Raw genomic sequence first — 10,014 nt, 5'->3', positions numbered from 1 at the left:
CTGACCTTTGGCTTTTCGACCAATTTATTTATGAAAACATCAATAATTAAAATCGTCATTAACGTCATAAGTATACGTATACTTCAATTACAATGAATTATTGAATATGTAATGGCATTTGATTATTTTATTAATTCAGTTTTAAATTACAGGGTGAATGCGAGAGAGACCTCCATTGCGAATTAACCTACTGTGCTCCTATCTACTCAAATTTCTCCTTTAAACTAAATTAATTTTTAATGGAATGTGACTCTTATTCACCAACAATGCACAAAATGTATACTAGATAAAGAAAAGAATTATTAGATATAATATGTGATTTTTAAAATCCACATAAACCATCTGAAATAAACTACCTTGATTTTCACACAAAACGTGTAAAAACTAAATATGATAAACATAATCATTAAATTTCCCATTTGTGATTTTGATTACAAAATTACAAGCATGTCATTGTTACATTGAAACTGAACTGTTTACAACATCGTTAACATGTATTTTTATTCAAGTTATTTGGTTGCCAATTAGCCTATTTTTTTAAATTGTCCTTGTTCTAACCGAAAGTAGAGTACAGGTAATAGGAAGATTATTTAATATTTCAACCAATAGGCTGCTGTTAACAACATAGCTATGTAAAAATATGTATATGCGATAATTTACACAACTTTGAATTGGTTCTCACGCAGCGCAATGACGTAGACACATTGCAAGTGAGTTGACCAATCACAAGCGGCAGGTAAGCGTGGTTCCCACTAGAGACGCATCAAGGACGTAAGCGCAACGCAAGCGAGTTGACCAATGACAGTCACTGTTCGAATGATCCATCGCGTCTTCAGCGGCGCGGTTACGTATCGAGTGATTTTAGAAAACCTTTTTAGAGAAAACTTTGTTCCTCAACATAGACCATAGAGTATCTATGCATAGACGTACATAACTCTAGATTTGGAAGTTTGACGGCGGGAAACTGATTGATGGGTTGTTATTTCAATGTTTGTTTATGATCGATCAACATAGAATATTGAAGTTGATCGACTACTATTCAATCAATGTCCAGCTTTTTTAGGCGATCGTACGCGTAAAAATCTAACACTGATCAGGACAAGGTTGTGATCTCAATACATCTAATATTGTGTAAGATTGTGGGCGGTCGAGGTACTGGTACCGTCAAATATATTGCTACACTATTTTAGAATGTTATTTTCCACATCACATTCTAAAGCTTGGTTCCCACTAGGACATAACGCAAGGACGTAAACGCAACGCAAGCGTGTTGACCAATGACAAGTGTCAGTTTGAATAATCCATCGCTTGTCATTGGTCAACTAACTTACGTTGCGTTACGTCCTTGTGTTGCGTCTCTAGTGGGAACCAAGCTTAAAGGCGCAACGTAATGGCAATTACAAGTGATGGATTCTTCGTTCTGTCGTTTGTCAAATCGCCTGCGTTACACTTGGGTCTTGCATTGCGTCTTAGTGTGAACCAAGCTTAAATATTAGATACTTAATACAGTTTCCTTCCCTTCATGACGCAATGACGTACGTGCGCTCTACTCTAACCAATCACAAGCGACGATTCAATCGCTGGAGTGTCAAATTACATTCGTCGAGCGTAGGTATTTTTGTTGCGACGTCCTATAGACTATAATGCACTCTATGTCCATCAATACCATCACAAGATATAGGCCTAATGTATATTTATTTTTGAGAAAGAATTAACGAGCCGACGCCACTTTATGGACGCGTTGTTTTTTATACTTTAGTTAGTTACCAAGTGTATCAAATGTCATTATGCTTTCTGTTAACGATCTAGTGCAGTACAGGGTAAGGAAACATGCCTGTCTGTTTGTAGGCCCTAAATTTTGAAATGTTCTCAAAATATTAATGCATCGAGGTTTCAAATATCATTTTTACACCAAATGTTTAATGCAAAAAGTTGTATTTACACAACAATCCCATTATTACTTGTTAGGTAATATAGTAAAAAAAATATCTAAAATATAATTAAAAATACCAAATGTTCCCATTTTAACTCATTTATTTATTTTATCTAGTTATAAATACCTTTATTAGCACCATAACATTAATAACGATGATATTTTATTTATGTTAAATTTAAATAAATTATATTTAACTGCAAATAATATAAATGCTATAAAAATATATCCTGTTGTGATATAAAACAAATTGAATTTAAAATACATAAATTAATCAGTACATTAAGTAATATATTGTTCTGCAGTGGTTGTATATTTCATATTGAGTGAATACCAAATTATAGAACAGAAAGTATGTTAATGTGTCATTTTATATTGTGCGTATATTTGTTCCACAGTTAGTTATTTGACCTATATTCAAAAGATCAACATTTTTATGGCAAGTGTAATGTTCCTTATGGGTCCCCGTAGAAAGTCATATGGTGTGTACTGTTCCTTATAGGTCCCTGTAGATAACATTGATATGACTCTAGTACAACAGTATAAGTGGCCCTAAGTTTATTGGTAAGCTCCCTCTAGTCTTTACATCTGCTTTTCTTGAAATCTATGCAAACTAGTGCGTCTAGATATCTTTATTCAAGTCGTAAGAATCCGACCTAGAAAAATAATAAATTATTTTTAAAATACTTTTTACTGTGTGTATGTAACTAATATGTTCTCTTCACAAAATCAGCACTAGCTGCGGCACATGATCCCCACTTTTGATATATATGTTACTTTCACAGAAAATATATTTTTGCATTCCAGTATAAAAATTCCTTGATCCGTCCCTGAAAATATCTTTGTTTCATAAATCTAGACTAGGCCTAGTGTAGCTCCACTGTTATGACTAGGATCGAAAACAATCTGATAATGGAAGGATAATAATTCTTACTTTAAAGTTGTTTTGTTTTTGCAAGGATGTTGGCATGGTAGATGTGTTGGTGGCTAATACAAGTAGAAGTTCAAAACAGATTTGCTTTGGTAGAATTATGCTATGTACTGCCATGTCTTTGTTCCATTGATCTGCAAGACTAAATATATGAAAAATATTTAGACTGTTAGTGTTATAATAATAATGCAATAAGAAATTTACTATTTTTTTTCTCAGCACTCACTAAAAAAGATCTGGTCAATGTGACCAGAATACGAGCTCAACCCAGAATTATAACAACAAACCTGACATGCCATTAAAGAAAACAAATTTGTATGGACGACGGATGAATGGATAATAGCAAAACAGATTGCTGACGCTGTAAGCATACAGTACTTTCTTTTTACTCTAAAGCTCTGTCTACACTATCAAACTAGTTTGACAAAAAAGTGTGATGTGCCCAAATATGGTAGTAATATGCTAAAATATGGTAGTGATATGACATCATCATGTCCATATATGGGCACATCACATTCACATAAAGTTTGATAGTGTAGACGGAGCTTAAGAAATTGCTTACTTCACAATTTCCTCTCCCAGACACTGTTCGTACAAAATCTTTACAATTTGACAACATTGCACATTTGATGTTCCTTCAACATTATTCATGTTTTTAGCACTAAACTTTGCTAATGTCTCATTTGTCTTCTGCTGTGACCTGAGTAACTTCATTTCAGAATTTATTAACCATATCTACAAACAAAAAATTCAGTTTTAATGTTACCTACCAAAATACAATAAAAGGCTTTTAAATTATCGATCTAGGTCATCAAATAAGTATCTACTAAGTTCATTTAGGAGGCTGGCACACATAACTTACCAATGCATGTATTTTGCTATCTTCTTCACTCTGGACAATAAATCGAAAAGCCATGTATGTTTTGGATACACTTAATAGGTAATTCGATAGAAAGACTTCCAACCTGGAAAACAATGTGAATAGTAAAGGTGATATTGTTAATTTAGTACATTATTATTAGAAAAATACTAGGAAATTTGGTTTTTAACTTGCCTTGGAATTTGTTGATGTTCTCGTAATAAATTATCTATGCCATTTTCCCTGATTTCCACTGAGTATTGAAATATTTCTACACTTGACATTGTTTTCCAATCTCTTGTGTCATCATTTTCTGGAACAGAATTAAAGTTATATATAATTATTGTGCTATTATATTCAGATAAATCATACTGTATGTAATTAGTTAAAGTCTAGATGTGAGTTTACCTTCACAAGACACTTTACCAATAAGAGAAACACATCTTCTGCATGTCAACCATTTAAACATTGATGCATTCTAAGAAAAAAGAGAGAAATAATGATTTGCTAAACTGCGTCATGTTAATTCATTGTGCGCATGTGGGGTTCCTTGCTCCCCACCTCCACATCTTTCCTTTATTAGGATCCTTAATTGGAGCCATAAAGAGCTGCACTGAAAACTTGCGGCATAATAAATGATTACCATATAAATAAATGAGGTAAAGTTGAGTCCTATATCATGTAAATGTTGGGGAATGAGCTGTTAGGAGCTCATTGTCTCAGCTTTATGAGGTAGGGTGGCCAGTTCCTTTCCACATCACCTTATCCCTAGTTTTGTTCTTATTGGGAAATGAACCCGGTTCTTCTGTATGATAGTCAAGTGTCCTAACCACTCGGCTATCCAACTCCGTACCTTATTTGAATTGTTTCTGACAGAAACAGGATTACCAGATGACCTGATAACTCCCTCGTTGATGACCTGAGGCGATACTATTATACTGGTGCTGTTCATGAAGCAGTCTTTAGTGGATGGTACCAGAGATTTACGAGCAATCTGTGCGACATCCTCGCTAGCATGACACTGCCAGTCTTCCACCATCTCTTGCCAGTTGTCGGATGGCAGTTGACATACCCTGTCAAATTTACTACGAAAAAAGAAACATAAGTTTTAAAAAAGGTTAGTACACATAGTTTTATATGTTACATCTTGTTCTTATGCTGCACAGGAAAATAAATACTCTGGTATAATCCCACCCGCTAGAACATGAAATTTGGGGGTTGGACTATACCCAGGGAAAGCCTGGTTCAGGAAAAAAGAAATTATTGGTAGGCATTTCGTGTAAAAACTCAGATAAACTGGCTAGAGAGAGGCCTACATCCAGATCAAAAGTTATTACCTGGACATATACCTGTTTGTGAAATCAGACATAAAGTAGGAGATGGGATTAGACCCAAAGTGGGATTATACCAGTGGATATACGGTATTAATTACCATTGAGGTTTTAGCATTGGTGATTGACACGTTGCACAAACTAAGTTGCATTCTAAGTCTGTTAAAGCGTCTTCAAATGAACGTTGAGCACTGTGTTCTTCATCTTGTGACTTGGCATGATCTTTTATCTGAAATGATGATATGCAGTTAACAAAAATGATGATATGCAGTTAATAAACTGTTGAATTTTAATTACAAAAGTATCTTATCTTACAATTACAAGAAAACACTTTTTTTCTTCTGTAAAATTCATGCTTTAGCCATATTACTGTGAACTTGAATTCTTACCAAGTTATAATTTCGCAAAAAGCTATTGCAAAAATATCTCAATAACAATACATTTATTTATTTAGAGTAACAAATCCAATACAAACACAAAACTCTTGTTTCTACCTAGACTAAAAAATACAAATTATCGCCAAACAGAATTTTAAAATAAAATGTTTCCCTGCTTACCCTGAAAATCATATGTGCTCCCTCATCTTTAACCCATGATAGATTATGACAGGAGTCCGGAATTAGTTGAATATTATTGGGTAGATTGAATGTCCAGTTGTTTTTACCATTTTCAACTTTAATTTCCTCATCCGATATTTTCAAGTCAAACTCAGACTCTTGTGTCTTCAAGCTACTAAAAAGAATATAGGTATAACCTATGCCTTTAGCTTATAATATAGGTATACTTAAGTAGAAATATCAGGTGCGAAATGACCAAGAAGGTTCAAAACGACATATGAAGCCCGGGTGATTTGTAGCTAGTAGGCTAGGCCAATCGGTGCCTAGTTTAGGGCCTAGCCATTAAAATACTTTTAGACGTGGGTTTTAACGCAAACTGCTACTTTTTATTGTCAACACAATACCTACCAAACAACTAACTGAAGTGACTGAATATGCCCTCGAATTTCACCGTAAACATTCATATTTTCAAAACCACATTTCGCGCACTAAAAAAAGCAGGTATATTTTTGTACAGAATTGGTAACCAAAAATGGTTGTTGAAAGTCTACTATAGAGGGCGTATAAGTCAACCATATTTGACCTACCAATTTGGTATATTTCTTTATACCAAATTGAAGTACCCCCTCAATGTTAAGTAGGCATACTGTGTTATAAAGATCTTGGAAATATTTGTGGTGATTTAATTGATTGATATAATTATATTAACATTAATATAGATCGGCATTTATTACACTAATAACAGAGAACACAAAACATTGTTTGACATTATATTAGGAATTTTATTTTCGTTTAGTCTCTGCTAAAATAATAAAACACATGCTGTAAACTAATCAGAGGTAACTATGCTGTACAAACAGAGACAAGCTGAGAACAAAGTTTAGAAGGGCAAGACGGTTTAAATGTCTTAATTCTAAGTTTAATTGTCATCTTGATTCATTACTTTACTTTAATTTGTAAACTTCATATAAATCCCCTTCATGTTAAATGTTCTCGTATTTGTAAAAATGGTGTTTTCTGTCAATTTTCATTGATTTTGTTTAGATATTTTAACGGTATCCTTTCTAAATAAAATAATTATGTAAATTTTACCTTTTTGTGTATATTTTAAGTGTATATTATATTATTCACCTGCCTTTGGTGGTTTTCACTATCAGGTTGTGTGAATAAAGTAAAACAATTGTTTACATTGAAGCCTACATGATTACACAACTTAATAAAATACTAAAATAATCTACTTTCCTAATTCTCACACTGTAAATAGCACATTGCATTGTAAAACATTAAAATACTATATCTGATTGTTAAAGTACTGTACTCATTATAATAAAATAAAACTGTACATTCTTTTGTTTGCAAATTTTCTACTAAACTTTCATTATTCAAAATGGTCAAGTATAATCCCTCAGGCTAATTGACACAAGACTCCATTGTTAACGCAATTAAAGTATAATTCAACATTTTACCATAATTGCATATTAGTTCGGCAGGTTAAGTTTCAATCAAAATAGTCTTCAATATCAACTCCTGGATTCAACAGATCCTCTCCATACCTCGTCAAATCCGTCTTGTTCAATATCAAGTTCTCAAAAGTTTCCTCAAGATCTGTGTCACCTATAAGAATAGCTCCGTACATTTTGCCATCTTTAAGTATAACTTTGATATACTCGACACCAAGCGTGACTCGAACCAGAGCCTCATAGTCCTTCTTATCAAGCCCCTGTCCGTTAAACTTACCCAACAGCACAACTTTAAAACCAAAAAATGTTGTCATATGTGCAAATAACTCGAAACAAAAGTCCTGGTGAATTACCTCCCCAGAAGTATCCGCTATCATAGACTTAGCTGCGTATGCTCCCATTTGCCGGGCTTGCGACCATAACCGCATCTGAAACCATTGTTCAGCTGGTTGCCATGACGCTGAGCAAACGTCACCGGCGGCGTAAACATGTTCTAAATTTGTCCTCATGTGATCATCAACACCTATACCACCATCTGGTGCGATAGTCAATGGCGTTGGCCCTTTTGTGAATGGGGCAACGTTTGGGTTGACGCCAGTAGCGCTAACTATAAGATCGCAACCATATAATTTGCCATTTGTTAACAAGATGTAGACAGGCCATGATTGGCTCATTGTGTCACATGCTAGAATGTTTGCAGCTTGACCTAGCTGTGCGTATTCTTCTGGCGTTAGTATTCGCTGAACCTGAAAAAGAAAACAACTATCATTTTAAAAAATTAGTGTATGTATGGTAACAATAAATGGAAATACTTTTCCACTGATGAATGTAACTGACCTCGCATTCATATTCTACATACACAGGGTGATGACCACTTCCTCCTCCCTGCATTGACACGCCATTGCTCCAATCAGGACCCAAAGCTCCCCCAGACGATGAACCTTTGGTTGAATCTATATTATCAGCGTCCGATACTAAAAGGGAAAAAAGACAATATAAACAAAATATGAATTCAAAAAGTCTGCAAAATTGACAAAGGTCATATTCAAATTGACATAACAAACTACAAACCTGCATATTTCATTCTTTTACTTGGACCTGCTACGGATTCCTTTTCACTTTTTAAATGTGGAAGAAAAAATTCCGCAGCGCCAGCATCAACGAACGTGTGACTGATGCTTTTATCACGGATCGCCCATATCACAGTACTGCCTTGAATCTCGTAAACAAGTTCAGTTGCAATTCCACCGTTGCCAATCACAACAACGCGATTAGCAGCAGCCAACTTCTTTTGAAAGGACTTTACGGTTTCTGTGTCTCTAATTCCTAAAACATTGGGATTGTCTTTACATATGATGTCAGGTTGTCCACCGGAACATATACAAAGTTTAGAGTAAGGAATGCTTTCACCGTCATCTATTGTAATAACCTGTTTTGCAGCATCAATCCCTGTAACCATCGCATGAACGATTGATAATCCTCTTACAGAAGACTGTAGGTTACTCGCATGCTTCTCTTCTACTGAAAAATGTTCAATAACTTTCGAAATCTAAAAAAAAGACAATCATACTAATATATTTCAGTTTTTTTTAGAGATTCACCATTTTTTTAAACAAATACATTCAGGACCGTAGCCAGCATGAGGCATGACATTTTCAGTTTTCACCACACACTCCTAAATCCTTCAGCACAGCTCGTTGTATTTCATATTAATATCTATATTTAAAGCATCTTTGCCTCGTCTGTTTTTAACCTCTTGCTACGACCTATTGTTTACTGTTTCTCCTATCTTTCACACTATTTTCCTCCAATCAAATCAATTGCTTTATCACATCCATATTTGGATGTCTCCTGTTCTTTACTCTATCATCATACCTGTCTAAAATTGGTAACAGCCTTGACTAGGGGAGATGCGGTGACCAGCGTTATTGGAATATCGGGCGACAGTAGGGCCAAATGCTCAACACAAGTTACCCCAGCAATACCACCACCAACTACAACGTAACCTGGCTTACTACTAGTACTAGGCCTAGTAGTAGATGTAGTAGGAGGTGTAGAAGTTGGTCTTGAAACTGGCGTTGCAGCCATTATTCTTTCGCAGATCTATTTTCACAGAGAATTGAAAGGATCATAATATTTATAAATATATAAAAATTAAAATGAAAATATTTACAATTTTACATACATTAATTATTAACATTATTACTAATTAGTATATCATAACAGGCTTACTTCGATGAGATTCACTAGGCTATCGAAAATGTATGGCCTATTTGGCGTTTCATAGATTCTATTTTGGTCATTTTAACAACATACGACATTCACCCTCTAGGAGCACATGTGAGCCGCGCATACTCTCTCTACAAACAAAACTAGCCTACCTACTAAAGCTAGGCCTAGCTAGGCAGGCCTAATATAATGCTAGGCCTTACCTACAATAAACAGAAATTGTACACAATATTAAAATATGACAATATAAAATAAATTTCATTTTGTTGAATCAATTACAATGACAACTTCAAGGTATTTTAGGCCAATTGAACTCACCTCATTCGAAGATTGCACACATATGCCTAGCCTACATTCTTTTTGATCTTTCCAGTGAGCTGTAAGCCGAAGGCTAGAGGGCGTACTCCAGACTGAAAAGTGATTCCAACAGGAGGCGGGAACCAACAAGATGGCGGCCGTAAATGTGTTCAAAAACATGATTTAATATAAAAAAATAATAATCTAATATGATACATTAAGACCACATAAATTACAACACATATTCTTGCCAAAGCACAGTGAAGTTTTTATAAAATTAAATATATTGTTAATCGCAATGGAATAAATAATTTCTTGGTAATCTAGCATTTTTTGTATAACGAGCGTTTATACGCTTAACACGCTGCGTTGCGTATCGTTCTCACGCAGATAGGCTCAACACAGGCGTAGCAGTGC

The 10,014-nt window shown here is 34.6% G+C and overlaps 2 protein-coding genes across 3 annotated transcripts; both read right to left on the bottom strand.

The window, feature by feature from the left end:
• Nucleotides 1-1,734: 1,734 nt before the first annotated feature.
• LOC144848663 (E3 ubiquitin-protein ligase E3D-like) lies at nt 1,735-6,160 on the bottom strand. 2 transcript variants are annotated; one of them, XM_078705500.1, is made up of 10 exons: nt 6,020-6,160; nt 5,612-5,783; nt 5,156-5,283; nt 4,577-4,808; nt 4,132-4,201; nt 3,919-4,036; nt 3,727-3,829; nt 3,427-3,599; nt 2,868-3,006; nt 1,735-2,589 (listed from the first exon to the last, which is right to left on the bottom strand). In XM_078705500.1, exons 1-10 carry the CDS (start codon nt 6,073-6,075, stop codon nt 2,566-2,568), a joined length of 1,215 nt encoding a protein of 404 aa, XP_078561626.1. In that variant the 5' UTR covers nt 6,076-6,160; the 3' UTR covers nt 1,735-2,565. The 2 variants fall into 2 exon arrangements, with proteins under 2 accessions (XP_078561626.1, XP_078561625.1); XM_078705499.1 differs by having other exon boundaries at nt 5,612-5,786; nt 6,020-6,131.
• Nucleotides 6,161-6,369: 209 nt separating this feature from the next.
• On the bottom strand, nt 6,370-9,688 carry LOC144848662 (pyridine nucleotide-disulfide oxidoreductase domain-containing protein 1-like). Its single transcript, XM_078705497.1, has 5 exons — nt 9,619-9,688; nt 8,947-9,174; nt 8,143-8,620; nt 7,909-8,045; nt 6,370-7,817 (listed from the first exon to the last, which is right to left on the bottom strand). Exons 2-5 carry the CDS (start codon nt 9,157-9,159, stop codon nt 7,110-7,112), a joined length of 1,536 nt encoding a protein of 511 aa, XP_078561623.1. The 5' UTR covers nt 9,160-9,174; nt 9,619-9,688; the 3' UTR covers nt 6,370-7,109.
• Nucleotides 9,689-10,014: the final 326 nt, after the last annotated feature.

Source organism: Antedon bifida, chromosome 7 (genome assembly GCF_963402885.1).
Source record: "Antedon bifida chromosome 7, ecAntBifi1.1, whole genome shotgun sequence".
Classification (NCBI taxonomy): domain Eukaryota; kingdom Metazoa; phylum Echinodermata; class Crinoidea; order Comatulida; family Antedonidae; genus Antedon; species Antedon bifida.
The sequence above is the reverse complement of the archived record's forward strand: the minus strand, read 5'-3'. Positions and strand labels throughout refer to the sequence as shown.

Excerpts from the sequence above, each read along its gene's own strand:
- LOC144848663 (XM_078705499.1), bottom strand. The coding sequence starts at position 6,075 with ATGAATGTTTACGGTGAAATTCGAGGGCATATTCAGTCACTTCAGTTA. Across the intron at positions 5,284-5,611 it reads GAGCACATATGATTTTCAGG|ATAAAAGATCATGCCAAGTC; the intron begins GTAAGCAGGGAA and ends TCATCATTTCAG. Across the intron at positions 3,830-3,918 it reads GAACATCAACAAATTCCAAG|GTTGGAAGTCTTTCTATCGA; the intron begins GCAAGTTAAAAA and ends ATTGTTTTCCAG.
- LOC144848662 (XM_078705497.1), bottom strand. The coding sequence starts at position 9,159 with ATGGCTGCAACGCCAGTTTCAAGACCAACTTCTACACCTCCTACTACA. Across the intron at positions 8,621-8,946 it reads CTGTTACCAATTTTAGACAG|ATTTCGAAAGTTATTGAACA; the intron begins GTATGATGATAG and ends TCTTTTTTTTAG. Across the intron at positions 7,818-7,908 it reads ATGTAGAATATGAATGCGAG|GTTCAGCGAATACTAACGCC; the intron begins GTCAGTTACATT and ends TTTCTTTTTCAG.